Below are 15,573 nucleotides of genomic sequence, written 5' to 3' on the forward strand. Positions count from 1 at the left end.
TGATCGTTTTCCAACGAGAGTCAGCTGTCAGTTCCCAATAGCATTGAGACAGAAACTTGAACAAACGCCTTTGCGGCTGTGGCCGACCATAATTATTATTCATGATGCGTACGTCTGGTTGAAAATTACTTGGAAACTGTGAAGTCATTTGAAATGTTGACAATCATGATGAGTATGAACAGTTTGGGTTCGAAGTCATGCGACGTAATTATCGTTGTATACGGTATTGATATTGTATTAGTCGATTGTATTTGGTAACAACGGCCCGCGGTGAACCACTTAGCCTCAATAAACACACTTTGGAGCTCGAAGAGATATCGTACGACTGTGTCGACGCTGCTCGTACCTGTTTTGGTGCCTGAAGGAAGGGGTAAAATCAAATCATCGCCAGTCGTAGACGACGCTGTCGGTGGCTGGGTATCGGCAAGCGTGGACGTCGGAAACGACAAGTTGAAGAACTGCGCCAGTCCCAACCGGTAAGGTAGCATTGTTGGGCCCCCAAGGCCGCCCCCGCCACCGTTGCCACCAGCGTCCGTACTCTCCTTCATCCTGGCAACTGCTACTGCTATCTTCTGTAAATTGAAATAGTGACAACAACGAAGCAGATGTACCTGTTAGTGACAATTAGATAACATTTAGAGAATTAAAATTCTATTGAACTTCGTGTGATTCCTTTAAGCAGTATGTAATACCCTGACCACAACCGTGCTCCTTATATTGCTAGCTATTGACGACTATGTTCAAATTGTTTCAGCTCTGAATTTCATCGCGTAGCATATTAAGCCTTGTAAGGCAAGGAAAACATAGGGTCACCTGTTTTCTAATTAGTTAATTAAGCTAGTGGTCATCCTCTCCCCCTCCCGCCATTCATTGTGCCTGTCGCTAGACAGTCACCGCTTATTTAGAAATAATAAAAAAAAGTATTTTTTATGGTAAGACTCGTGGACAAATCAAAAGCAGCTAGAAGCTCAGTAATTTACGATTACCAATTATTTACCGTGCCGCTAGCCTCGGAAGAACGTTAGAATAAAGCGCCTATGTCCAACCAGTGTGGAATGAGACTGCTAAATTTTAACTTCTGCGTTGTGTGGTTTCTAAGGGCTTACAGACGATTTTTAACTTATACTGCTGTGTAATTATATTCACTCAATCACTGACCGTCACGTGAAATCAATGTTTTTCCATATCGTTACTCGTGCGTTGCGTCCGTTCATCGTGATACGACTTAGACGAAAGTTTATTTAACTTTCACAGAATATTATTTACAAGATTACGATGAAAATTTTACTTAAATTTTGCAAACATTTATAGGAAATTAATCTAAGTGAGACTAGCTTGGTGTAATAATTTCATCCTTCTGCCTGGGCTGCAAAATTTCGATCTCAACAGTGTTATCTTTATTAATTAGAGTTACCTATAGCGTATACGTGTCCACAAATGAGCAGAGATTTTTAGATTTCGTAAGCGTTTTTTTCTCTAACACGTATAGAGGTACTAAACTGTTTCTTTAGTGAGAAAACGTCCTCTTCAGCCGCCGTTTTAGAGCGCCCCTCAAACACATTAAAAGAGAAACTGGGAGCAACCGCTACGTCGTATATACATACGCACGTCGATTTCGTCGACGCTGACTCCACCTCTTTAAACGTATGTGGATCGATCCGGCACAACGTCTGTCATTACGATGGCCTTCTACTTTTTAGCCCTTTGCCACCGTAAGCAACGCCTCTAACCAGTCATAGCTATAGGCTAACCTTTTTCCGTGTGCCCGTCCTTCGTCAGAACTTCGACACGACGCAAGCGTATTTAAAAGTATCCAAAGTAGTAGAAGCTGACAAAGACAGTCATGTTTATTTTGTTTGTTGCGTTTGTCGTGGCTTCTTAAATCACTTTTTGGAGTATCCCATTACGATACGCACACTTGGTTACCACTTGCATATAAATGTCGCGCAGGAGAATCCACACAGATGACATAAATAGGGCATAAATTGCCGTTCACGCAAACGAACACCCTTTATTCGAGTCTTTCTCACTCTCGTTTCGAACGTGACACAGTAAAAGACGACTGCTGTCGAAGCTCATCACGACTAACTCATCCGCTCGAAGTGACAAAAGTAACAGTTAAACAATACAATGTTTTGTTCTGACAGTGATGCTGTCACTTCGTTGACGTCGTACGCATCACGACCAAGTTCTATCCCTGGGTCGCGCGGCTAATATCCTTGAAATTTATAGTGAAACAAGGGAAGTCTTAATTTCGTTTGAATGTCAACAATACTGCACTGACCACAACAACGAAGACAACGACTCAACAGTGGCTAAACGAATAACAGTAATGAAAACGTGCTTAACAGGAACAGCAACCACACGTTCTTATCGTGTCGTGGTCTAACCATCACTGGTTAAGTGCACAGGATCAATCCCGTCTTACATAACCGAGTCTATCGAGCCGATCTGGTCGCACCCTCTCTCATTTAGTGCATCCTCCTCGCCCGTTTGAACCCCCTATTCTACCCCATCCCTTTATTTGGGAGTTCGTGGTGGGAAGGCTGATAGGCGGCAGGCAGCAGCGATCCAGAACTGCTTGAGATCTGTAGCAGTCCGGAGTAGCAGCTTTGCTGCAGGCTCTGGAGAGGACTACCGCCAGAAAGATCGAACCCGAAGCCCAATCTATGTTTGTCGACCTCTATATAGTACACATATACACATTAAATGTGTGCAGGTTCACTACGATGCTCAACCGAGCTGCCGCGCGGATCTAGAGCTGTAAAGTCAAACGTACCAGATCACGCTGAGAAAAGATGCTGCTAAGTAAAAAACGATTAGGGAAAGGTAACTATATGCATATACGCATGGAGAGGAAGTAATATGATCTGTACATTCGTCTGTATATAAGGGTATAAGGCCGTTGTACACTTGGACAATGAGTCAGATTGTCAGGTCCGTAGTCAGATGAGATTCTACTCATGTTCTACTAAAAATCTAGTATCGCACTTAGCATAAATCACATATGATTCCAATACATAAATGTGCAGTTATGACAATGTGCAGCTGTTCTGTAGAGATATCACCTGCAAGTTGCAGATCAATCCAGGAAAGCGCTATTTCTTAGCGATTCGACGCGCCAGCTGTAGGAGCGCCATTGCCTTAGCATAGCTTCACATATATATAATTGGGGGAACAGGGGCTAAATCGTTTCGAATTCGTTCAGCAGAACAAAAACGGTCCTACACCCCCCCCCCCCCGCCCGCCCAACAAATCGAAGGTTTGCAGTTCTTACGATACGGTACCGACAGAGAAAAACAGACAGATCCGATCAACTTCGCACACACATGCACAGGCACGAATGTACACCCATCACACAAGGAACGACTTGGATCAGTCATAAACTGATTAGACAACGTTGCAGAAATTAAAAACAGAAAAAACTCGCATCAAATAGAGTGAGTACGGTGAATGTCTGGCATTGTATATAGTCCACTGGTTCGGCAATTTTTACCGGACAAAACAACATAAACGAAGTAACAAGTAGAAGAAAAAACGCGCTGAAAAGTATATGTCAACCTTCGGAAGATCCGCTGTCGGAAAACGGTTTCAGTTTTCATACGTTTCACTCAATCAAGCTGATAAATCTGAAGAAGTGTCAGTTGAGCGTATATCAGTTGTAATACATGTGGAGGCGATCTGCAAATGAGACGTTGGTTTGGTCTATAATAATAAATGCAGACCATGATATCTGCGAGTTCGTCAAGTGTCACGAACTTGCCGGGCTGGATTATGGTCGCTTATGAGGCGTTTGGCGCCACAGAAACATCACCTTGAATTTTCAGGAACGGAACTTAAGGTGCGCTTGCTGAGGTCAAGGCTGGAATAAAATATGATTCGGTAGCTGCACGCGCGCCTAAGCAAAGAGGAAGCCTAATCCGTTGACTGTCTTTTTTGGCAAGCCACAGAGCATATCACTGTTGACAGCCGCTGTTAATGGTCATTATGCTTGGAAAACTCCGCTCTACAAACTCTAATAGAGATAATTTATTGGGAACAAAGACAAGGTTAAAGGCAGTCTACTCGTAGCATTTTACCAATAGGCTTTGCGAGATGACGCTTGTCAAAGGCTTGCAGCCTCAATGAGGCAACATTGCCAGTAGAGGCAGGCCCTAGCCTAAAACTGAGCAACAGTTGATAAAAGTCATCACAATTGTTGTTTGCTGCTTTATTGAATTCGGTCCATTCCATGTCAACTTATCTCAAATTCTCATCTTACTTTTCTGTCTATCAAAGAGTAGGTTCTTCGCTGAATTGCTGTTACCGCGGTCTAATCGAAAGCAGTCTTACAGAAAATGCTGTAACTTTCCCTTAAACTTGAGCGTAGCACTAGCCCTGCAATCACGGCCCATCAGGGCCGCATCGTTTGTTGACAGTAGCAGCAGCACTAACAGCTGAAGAACCAGCTTCGACGTCCTAGACGGGGTATCCATCCACCTTAGCTAACCTTGCTGTATGATCGGAACCACCCCTCGATTCTGTTCTTAGTTTTTAGATGCGGGAACAATTTCTAAACATAATCCACCAACACGGCAAGAATCAGAACGTTTTTTTCAACGCACTCGAATAGGTTGCGGCGTGTTTGCGTAATTCGCGAGATCAGTCCAATGATCCAGTGGGCAGTACGCATTATCATCGATAGCAGAACCAGAACCATCTTCTGATCTGCACCTTCGTTACCCTTCTATCTTAAGTAGGTATCTTCGAACAAACGAAGACGAGGTCATAGTCCAACATTGGTTATATCGCTTCTTAAGGTTCCTCGCCATAGCTCTACCGCTTCTGATCGTGATGCACGGATTTCAATAGCAGTTGCAGCGACCGTGACTGCAGCGAAGTTCGAAACCCTTTTTTCTTTTTTGTTGTTAGTCCGCTGATCTATCCAACATAGATAAAGAGAGGAGGGCTAAACCCAAGGGCCACTACGCTGATCTTCCTTGAACAGTCCTTGAGTAGCGCCTCCGTCCTAAGATTTCTTTTCTGGGTCTCCTTGGCTCTCTCGTTTCTACTGGTTCACTCGTTCCCTCTGAGTCATTTTCTCCATCTTTCTCTGCCTTCTCAATCTATAGTTTTCGCGGCAAAGGCCCAGACGCGGCCCAGACAGCGAAGAATGCGACAGATCTGAGACCTGTGCCTCGATGCTGCTGCGGCCGATCTATGGGGCAGACGTCAGCCTACCCAGTGAGAGGGTGATGAGAAAAAAGTCCGAGCGAATAACGAACAACCAAACGCCAACGATCTACTGATGTTGCTATACATCGTTATGGTTGCTATAGACGTCACTAGCGTTTGTCGCTATGGCTGATTCATGGGCGACGACGACGACGACGACGACGAAGACGAAGACGCAAACGACAACGAAGAGCATACTGATGCATTTGGCGATGAGGAGGACTGTGCACGGGACAAGACAGACGGCAAAAGGCAGCGCAAGAGAGAGTGAGTTAAACCGAAATTTAGTTTAAGGAGCCGCGCATCACACTTATCTGCAGCTCTACTATTGTCTATACCTGTTTGAATGATCGCCACGAGACGGCAACGGGGGTCGCCTGTTTAGCTCAAGAGGCCACTGGCGAGTGACTGACTTTGTGGTCGCACGAGGCGTAAGGATACGCGGTACAACTAAGGACAGTGTCAATGTCGGCAAGGTGAACAGAAATCTATTGTGCAATGGATACGTGCTATATGTGCCAAACACAGTTGGGGTAACCCTTGCTAACCGTAAAACAGATTCTCTTCACCAAAGGCGGCCGTGTCCATCATGAAACTTATATAGATATATGGTATTGATCTCGACACTTAGACTTGAAAAAGGACTCTAGTTTCATTGATTGCTATTTATAAAGCAGTTGTACATATATCGAATAGGTCAACAGGCTGACTAACTATCGCTGGCTACAATCTTTACCTAATAACACAAGCTCAGTTTTCGCGGCTGTTAGTATAAAGCTCCTCGCTACATAGAAAATAGTTAAAAAAAAGATAATTTACACGTTACCTGGCAATACGACACATTAAGTAAAACCCTAAACTTCTTTCTGGCTTAAATATAATTTAATTTCCAATAAACAATTAAAACTTTTAACAGGACGTATGTCGTGGGTATAAAGTGCAGACCATATTGATCCCGTTTATTCCTATATTATTTATAAAAAGACTGCACAGCGAATGCTAGCGACGCCTACTACGAATAGGCGGCTGGCTCTTGCTGACTCAAACGACCTGGCCCCTCTAAGCCAATTTTGACGCAGAGATCCTCTTTCTATCCAGAGAAAAACTCATGAAGACAAACCTAAACTTTCACCGGACCAAGGTGGCCTGGATCCCCTCGACTAGCACAGACTCTATCCCTGATCGCCCAAAGGCCATACTTCAGTCCTGCAAGAACATCAAGCAACAAACAGTCCAGCGGCCTAGCTTATCCAAGCAGGCTAGCCCATTCACTATGTCCTGGGAACGCCAAGACCCTGATGCTCACCGGATCAGTGACGATCCAGCGAACCAATCGATGGATTCGCGCCGGCTAACCAGCTCGCATAGGCCGGCGTTTAGGATGTCTACCGCCAACTAGAAATCAAGTCAGCCGCTGTGGCCGTTGCCGGACCTGCGGCGCAGGCCATGTCAAACTCTTTTTCGACTTTATATAAACGACAGTCTTTGCCGCTTCTCGTATTAACGCTGCGTCGTCGACCGCGCTATTAGTACTGACTGAGTATGGTTCAGTTTCAACTACTCAAGGCCTAGCAAGTGGAGATTCTGACCATTACGACGACGGTGATGATGATGTGTGTCTGTGTGTGTTTAGGTGACCTAGAAAGGGGGATCTGCGACCTTGGACTTCTTTGCGATACTAACCGGAGTAGGTTTTGCGTCCATGGTAGTGACGGCTGTAACAGTACAGAGAAACATTAGCATCAGCGGAAGGATCGACAGCAATAAGAGTAGTGGCGATGCCTTGAACAGCTGGACACTTCTGCCCGCTCCTTCTTGTTTCATTTTCTTCTGACCAGTTGAACGCCGTCGAAGTACCGGACACTGCCGATGCATTACGAACCGCTGTCGGCTGGCCGATCACTGGCCGTCTAAGACACACACATACACATATATATGTATATGGGTCTATATATCTATACAGAGATCGTCATCATAGTCTACATGCATGTGCGTACGAAAGCGAGCGAGAATAAGTTGGCGAATCTAGACGGGAAGGGACAGTCAAGAAACAGAAGGACTTGCAGGCCCGAAATTTCGTCATTTCGAAGCATTGGGAACTACGATCAGAACGACAAAGTGCATACATAGACACACATACTGTAGCAAGTTCTGCAGTTCATTCCGAAAAAAGGGTGCACAGCGGTAAAAGGTGGCGAAGAAGAGGGGAAACTTGTGATGGTTCCGAAAAAAAGAGACTATAAAGAATATCTTAAGCATGTGCACTGCGCGATCTCGTCCGTCGTAATAGGAGACGACTCACATAACAATCTTAAGGCGCGGAATGGGGTACACCTAACGCAGGTGACTATCGGCGAAGGATGTGGTCACTGGCAGAAGGTCTAGGCCAAGGCTAAATAAAGGCTGTGATATCGAATCGGTGACGGTTGTGCTAGCGCGGCGGTGGCGTCGGTTAAGACTGAAAGCTTCAGGTTCATTCAAGCTTCGAAGTTTTTTAGTCTTCGCGACCGCGCCTTGGACGTGACTCTCCACAGCAACATATGGACACTACACTAGGCCGTGTGTGTGCATAACACACCAGTCGTAGATAAACGTGCTCACATAAACAATTTCTCATACTATGACCACTACGGGTTTAGCTAATAACGCCGCTATAACCATTATTAAAAATAGCAATAACGCTAAGAAATAACACTAAACACACTTAAACCTCAAATCAGGCTCAGTGATGATCAAGTACACATGGGTGAAATATGTTGAGCGTCTTTTGATGGACGGAGCGATGCTTCGTGTGGCAGCTGCCTGGGAGAAAAAAAAAAGACGAAATGATCGGTTACATTTTTAATAGGCAAACATTTAAAATGTTAAGGGAAAGAGGAAATGCTATTGCATTCTGCTGAGTGTTTTCCATCTATTGCTATATATTGAGTATCGCAATGTTTAACCAAATACAGCGAGGGTAAATTGTCTGTATAAGACAAATAGATGCCCGTTGGGGCATATCGCACGCTTCATATTTAGTGAGTAACATAATTATATGAAAGTACAAACCAGAGAATAGCTTTTGTTATTTTTCAGACCTAAAATTATATTTACACTTTTCCTAGGGCAAGACAGGACGGCTGAAAAAAGAATCGTAAAAACGTTTCAGTTTTATCTAGCGTCCTCAAGTGCTTAAATTAATGTGTTTGCAGACCGCGTTGTTGCTCAAGCGGATATGAATGTATCTATCACCCCGCGGTTAACGAGGCAAAGCGGGAGATATGAGATTGTTGCTAGGACAGAACAGATTGAGGGTGTCTCAGATACCACAGTGGCAACGGAAGCGGTAGGATTGCCCCTAAAGTTCGACCACTGGGGCCTTAAACAAAGAACTTAAGCAATCAATCGAACTTGCTCTCTTTTTCTTTCTCTCCCTCCATTGCTGGGCACACTGTATTACCGTTACCGCCATAGCGACGAACTTATAACGGCATAAATTCTGTTCACTGTCCAGAACGGACCCTACACATCTAACTACAACGTCGTTACCCGTTGCTTAATTAATTCAATTAAAAAAAAAAAAACAAATTATTCATAAGTTAACCTAAGTCGCCTGTAGGCCACTCCCATTATCGCTCATATGCTTAGGCCCTCTAGACTCTTCTCCCCTTCTTTCCCGAAAGTGGTTTCCTCATACATCGCTCGCATCCCTGCTACCATTCTATTGCTGTTGACCAAGCAGACCCGCGCGGACCTCGCACTTGGAAGACCACCGCGTAAAGCGATGGTGACACTCTTTGTCTCGCCGTTTGCTTGTATGTGGCGAACTATCTGTATGCGACTGCTGCCGCTGGCGCTCTCTACGCTAAGGCCATAAAGGACAACGAACGAATAGCAGGCACGGGTGAAGTGCAGACTGGCCAAGAAGGAAGATTTCAGCATGGTTATAGTAGTGACATAGCTGCCTGCGGGGGACAGCGGCGATTCATAGCCTATCCTGGAGAATGAGTGGAAAAAATGCGTCATTTGAGCGAACGAACTTCGAGGGGTAGAGGGGTATATGATGAGTAGACGGACGATTGGCAAGGCTCGCCCTGGCGAATCTGCGTCCATCTTGCTTGGTAGAACAGGAAGCAACGTTAGCGACCAAGCATGCAAAGGGGAAGCAAAGGGAGAAGCACAATTTGCATTTATCGAGCGCAGAAGCGGACAAAAGCTCGCCCGGTAGTCTTCGTGTTATTCTAAAACAACGTACTGTGTAAAACATGGCGAAAATCAGGGGGCAGCCGGCGAGTAGGAAGTGGCCAATGGGAGACCAGCGGAGCTGCGTTGGATGGCAAATGCCAAGGGAATCTGTCTGGAAACCCGTCTCGTCAGTTTGACGGCAGTGACGACGACTGCAGCAAAAGCGCAAAAATATAGAGACACTACTTGTTTTTGATGGGAAGAGTCCAACAGCGACAAGTTCTCGTTGTCGTTGGACGCACCTATGAATGGGCGACGCAATTTAGAGACTATGAAGAATATGCGCGGGAATCGGCGGAAAACGAAGGGATATCTTGAAAACATGAGCAAGCTGAATGACTCATACGTATTTGGTCTTATAATGATAAATGTCGTGTTCGTGCAACATAAATGGTGTTTAATAAATATGCAATATGAATGGAAATTTCCTAAGCCTTAGGACAATAGTGGAGTGTGTTGTGACTTGGTAGCGAATGTAATGAGATAGCTTACTCAAGGAAAAGGTCTAATGCATTTGGAAGACGATATTTCAGGAGTTACTCCTTAAATTAGCTGTCCTTTGGTAAAACTCGCTATTGTGCGCAAGCAAAGGTGGTACTTCCCTTCAAACGTACGCCACGCATAATGCAGTTTGTCAAATCAATGAGTTTGGCCAAAAAAAGTAAACGTCAGAGTATTCAATGTCCTGACCGGGATAGCGTAAGTACAAATTATATTTTGTTGCTAGTATTTAACAGCGATTATCTTGACGAGTTGTTTTAGTCGGCATCAAAGCTCGGTATCCACCTCTCAATCCAGCCCAACCTGAACTAATATTCTTTCACGTCTTCCGATTCTCCACTTGTACTCTCTAATTTTCGTCTTCTGTATCCTTGTCGAGTAAAATACGCCACGAAAATTTTGCAGGCGCAAGCCTCGCAACGTGGGACCTGTTTTTATTCAGATCAAACCCACCTAGAAACCTATTTACCTATCCACCGATCAGGTATAGCTCCTCCTTCAAGCTGGCGGTACCGCAAAGAGTTACACAAAGTTATACAATCAGCAACCCCCCGCCCCATGTTTCTAATATCTACATTTCTAACTCTACCGCCACTAGTCGGTTTTTTAGCCAGACCCCCAAATAACACCACCCACACAAACAGCCTGTGATGCCAATAATTCAACTGTCGGAAGCTTCAGTTCAAGCAGTGGACCTCAACCGCTGTAATGCACACGTATACAGCGCGGCATAGCGCTCTTCTACAAACTCCACGAATTGAGCTTCGATTCGATGTACTGCTTTTTCGTACGGCCTCCGACTCGGGTCTGCAATTGTTGTTATTGTCAGCAGTACTATCGGACTTTTCTCTTTCAAAGGCGCGTTTGCGGTCGGGGTGAACTGAGTGATAAACACAACTATAGAAAAGGTAGGCGAAATGGGCGCATAATATAGCTACTCACAGAAAGCAATGAAGAGACGCATCCAATAATTCTACAATATATATATATATATATAGTGATTTATCGCAGAATTGGGGGTACTATTCGGCCATGTTGAAATGTCGCTTGTACACCTTCTGCACGACATGCATGTACGTGGTTGTTTTTATCGCTTGGCAACGACAACGAATGTTTACGTTTAAGTGTTTGTCGAAAATCAAGGAATAAAATTTAGGATTATTCGAGTTGCTGTGCATGGACGGGAATCGTTATGTTACATTGGGGCATTTTGTGTCTGCAAACCCTCGATTTGTTTCAGACATTTACGAACGTATCCGGCCGACCTACTTGAAAAGACTTGAAGAGACAATTTGGTGAGCTGTCAAAGAGAACTACGCTATGAACCTGAAAGGAAGGTCCTGTTTTACGAGAAGTAAACATTTCATTTTGTTTCGTATAAAACCTGCATCTGGAGATCAAGCAATGTTATGTCGGTTTCTTTGAAATCTAATGCCCAGACCGCCATCGAACCGAACCATTTCGATGCTGTTCCAGATAGGAACTGGCCATGAGCGATGTGTAACAAATGCCGAAAGTAACGTGCATTTCTACACTGCGGAACATATTCATAATTAATTAGAGTCCTCCGGAAATACTTTTCAGCTTTTTTTTCGGCCCCCCCTTCGTTTATAATTGTTGTCTCGTCGTGAAAAGTCTTTGACGATCAGCATATTCTTGCGGTTAGCACAGCCTATACTCGCATTGCCGGCGACCCGTCAAAAACACGGCGTCGGTCATGGTGTATTGGCCGCCATAACTATGCCATTAAAGAAAAAAAAAACACTTTGGCAACATTAACTGGTTTCTCAGTGCACGAAAGTTTGCCAGAAACATACACAGTCGAGGATCGACTTTTGAGTGGGTGGATCTGCTCGACTGCGCGCAGGTCCACGGCTGGGTGGTTGAAGAAAGGGTCGAAACCACCGACAGATGTATGAATCTTCAAGTTGGGTGAGCTAGTTACGTACCTCATTACGGCAGACATAGGCCGACAGCGCCAGCATCTGTGTACATCGAGATGCAGAGAGCTATCTAAAAAATAGCCTTTCTGTTATGTGCACTATATGCACTAGAAACTCCTGTTCTATGTCGGGGTCCATAATGTAACGCCTGCATGTATAGTCTGGATTATATAACAGGATACAGAGAAGGACGCCGAAGACGATGGTGCAGTAGGCGAGGTAACGAAAGAGTGACCTAAACAACTCATCAATCGAATGAATTCTTCTTATCCCTAATACAACAGGCCTTGAGTGAAGCCATTCGCATGGAGGCAGTCTTCATGTGTGCACTATGTGCCGTAATGTAAGGTGAACCCGAGCCAATGGTTTACCTCATTACGTCACACTGACATAATACATATATGCATTACAAATACCGCTATAATTTCGGTTGGAGGACGACGCTTTTAACTAATTTTTCAACTTACATGGAACGGAAGCACTCAACTACCTTTGAAAAATTCATTCTAGTCGCTAGAATGTCTAGAAGATTTAACCACTTGTGAGGGGGCGTAGTGCCTTTTACGCGTATTAATACAATGGCTTTTTTCTTATAAGCCTAATAAGTAAGCCATCACGAAAAAGTTTACTCTGTAGTATGGGACCTACATGCGGGCACAGACGCACCCTTCTCTATGTGTACATAGATTTATCCTAATTGTAACATTAGCGATACGTTGAAGCAGTGGTTAGGTTTTGTTGGATTTGTGCCAAATGACTTCGGTGTCTTTAACCCATAAGTGCTTTAACGGATTATAAGAAAAAATTATCATTTGCAAGATATGTGGTCCGTTTGATGGTGGCAAACATCTATCCCTAATATCAGCTTCAATGCGCGTACTTCGATGAGATATCCCGGGCGGTAGGTGGAATGAAGGTTGATTTTATTAATAGCAGAACGGCCGATTTTGCTCTTCTAGAAATACCCATGATTATTCGGAGTTAGCGACAGGAATACACCGGCAGTAACTCTACGGTGAATCCGGTTTTAAACAGTGAGTCGTTCTCAATTTTTATCGCCCAGTACCTTTTGCATTTTTTAAGAACGTTCTATATTATTGAACTACGAAGCCATATTGGCCTATCGGCAATCGCGAAGATAACCTCAACTCCATAATTACCATTGCAACCTGATAGAAAAATCATTTTCCGTTCATAACATAACGAAAGCGACTTCAGTGGTCTTCTTGATGATTTTGCGGCCACAGCGAGACTCTACGAGCAGCGAAAAGTTAAGGAAGCGATTTTCCACGTGGTTATCGGCTGATCAACGCTTTATCGAAGTCATGCATAGCTATAAGGATCTTCGAGCCATGCAACATCTTTTGGCTAACGCTGACGGTTCGCTATTGGTTTTTATTTATTTTTTCGTGAATTACGAAGGTAGACATAGAAAACGAATAGCGAGCTGGAAAAAAATCCAGCTGAGATTATTATTTGAAGACATTATGTACTTGAGCCAATAAAACATGCTGGGATCGACTGCAGTTCTGGATCGTTGGAGCTCACTATCCGGTATATATACATATACATCTAATCATTTAGATGAAATTTTAAATAGCCCCTTTCGGCATCGGCGCTAACCTATATCATCAAATATATATCCGTCATTAACGTATCTGTTTCACCTGTTCTTTACTCAAGAAAGCAGACCGTAAGTCCGGAGACGTCGTGCGACTGATAAGCTTTCGCTACTCCGAGTTCGCATTACATTTTCAGATGATACCCTATATAGATTTCTGCTTCGAACCATCCAAACGACGGATGCCTCTACTTCAAGCAAAGCTGTCGCGCATGCAATTGCACTGCGTTAGCATTCAGAATAACCTAGGACGTTCCTAGACCGAGACGGAATCACTGCGGCTCACACAATTTCATATTGGGAGCTATCCGAAAGGTGCTGGAAATCTGCTGTGTTATGCACGCTCTTTGCTGCCTTCCGATGTACAGGTGGATAACCTCGTTTCCTCCCCGCTCAATTTATTCGGTCGCAATGAAGCATATTGAGCTGACTTGTTAAGAGCGCAGGGATTTTATTGCAGTGCTTCGCTTTTATGTAACTAGCCTGAGACAACGGTGGCCAGTCTCATTGATTGGCCTGAACCGTCTACGATCCCACTGATTCTGTGCAAACGAACGGCTGAACCTTGAGTAGGGTTCGTCCCCGGTCGTCGAAAACATTTCTAAAGGAAAATGCCGCCTTGGGAAGATTCTCGGCTTGTTGCCTACAAGATCTGATGAACGATTGCGGTGAAAACGGATTGGTTGATGTGACAGAGGCATGAGTAAAAAAGCAACGCAGAGTAAAAGCGAATGAACAAGATCGCTTCGGATAGATCTAAGAAGGTTCGGAAGGTTTGTTTATTGTTGGCTTCCCTAAACCTAGTTAGGTTGTCTTCAGGTGCGGATCAAACATACTGTATAGCCGTACAACTGCGCGATCGACCGGTTGGCGACGCATATGAATACTGACGTAGTAGATACGAACGAAAACCGTGCATATGACTCGCGTTCATGCACACAACAGGCCAAAGTTTGCCGTCCGCGGACATTGATTCAATACAGAATGATGCCTTCGGAACGTTTCCATCAGCTCGAGGAGGCCATCCAGTGCGAAGCGTCGCTTTTATGACACTAAATACTGGTGCTCATTGCCATCGAATGTAAGCTGAATTGGTTAATTGTATTGAAGTTGATTGGGACACGATTGGATTTTTATGAGAAATTCTCTGAAGAAAAAACTCTCGTCGGATTGATCGTCTGCCCGTTATCGTAATGCTTTGGAGTCTTCTACGAAATGAATGCGGCACCACCGAGTAATCTGAGTTCTTTACGTAACTCGCTCGGGGATCAATTGACCTTCCTGTTTTGACCTAACCGGCGAAAACTCAAACTACCCTCGAATCCTGCCTTAATGAGGGAAAGTCTTGCTCTCAATTGGGCCTCGCTTCTGAACAAATTGAAGGCGCTAGCTTCTTCCTCGGCTGCAAAAATGGCCGAAAATTAATATTGGAGAGAGCTTTGTTCTTCCAAAGAAATGTTCTGCCAATGCATACGGGTGGAGAGGAAAAGAGATCCAATACGTTCACCGATGAACTTTCTTTTGCGGTCGGCAATTATAATTTTAACGTTCAGTTATATAGAGTGGCAAAGTGTACACATGTACTTACACTGGTAGATGTTCGTTTGAGTATACCGGGTCGGTATTGAAGATCGTTTAAATATGTTGTTTTCTACGTATGGCACACGTGGCAAGAGTATGCCCCTTAATCGTTCATCGCTATCAACGCAGCGTGGTACTTTGCTCAGCGATTTACTACCACTAAAATAACTAATAGCGGTTATCTCCTCAGGTAAATAGATCGCCCACATCAGCATTTCATTGCAATTTTACCCTATCTAACGTAACGCCATTTCTCTACTGCTGCTACTAAATGACTCGGTTCGGATCGAAAGGTTTCGCTGGCTGGCCACTACTATGTAGCTCGAAAGGACTAGCCCATGCAGCCCGCTCTATAGTGCGTCTGTTACTACTGCTAGTACAGTCCTGAGCAAATCGTATGGCCCACGCTCGCTACCTTTTTTCATAGCTCCATCGCGCGAGTAGGTGTGTGAAAGCGGAAACCGGAGACCATGCGGAGGCAAGAGT

General features: G+C 44.4%; 1 protein-coding gene across 5 annotated transcripts in view; it reads right to left on the reverse strand.

The window, feature by feature from the left end:
• LOC111243881 (uncharacterized) overlaps positions 1-15,573 on the reverse strand; it is an 86,042-nt gene that overhangs the window by 7,230 nt on the left and 63,239 nt on the right. For 2 of the 5 annotated variants that reach the window (XM_022790143.2, XM_022790145.2), the window contains exon 2: positions 347-572. In XM_022790143.2, the coding sequence (XP_022645878.1) occupies positions 347-548 (202 nt within the window). In that variant the 5' untranslated portion in view covers positions 549-572. Of the gene's footprint in view, positions 1-346; positions 573-1,751; positions 2,215-6,897; positions 7,314-7,924; positions 8,017-15,573 lie in introns of those variants that run through there. The other 3 variants (XM_022790142.2, XM_086980184.1, XM_022790144.2) reach the window with 3 other exon arrangements.

This window comes from Varroa destructor, unplaced genomic scaffold (genome assembly GCF_002443255.2).
Source record: "Varroa destructor unplaced genomic scaffold, Vdes_3.0 BEIS01000002.1, whole genome shotgun sequence".
NCBI classification, from domain to species: Eukaryota; Metazoa; Arthropoda; class Arachnida; order Mesostigmata; family Varroidae; genus Varroa; species Varroa destructor.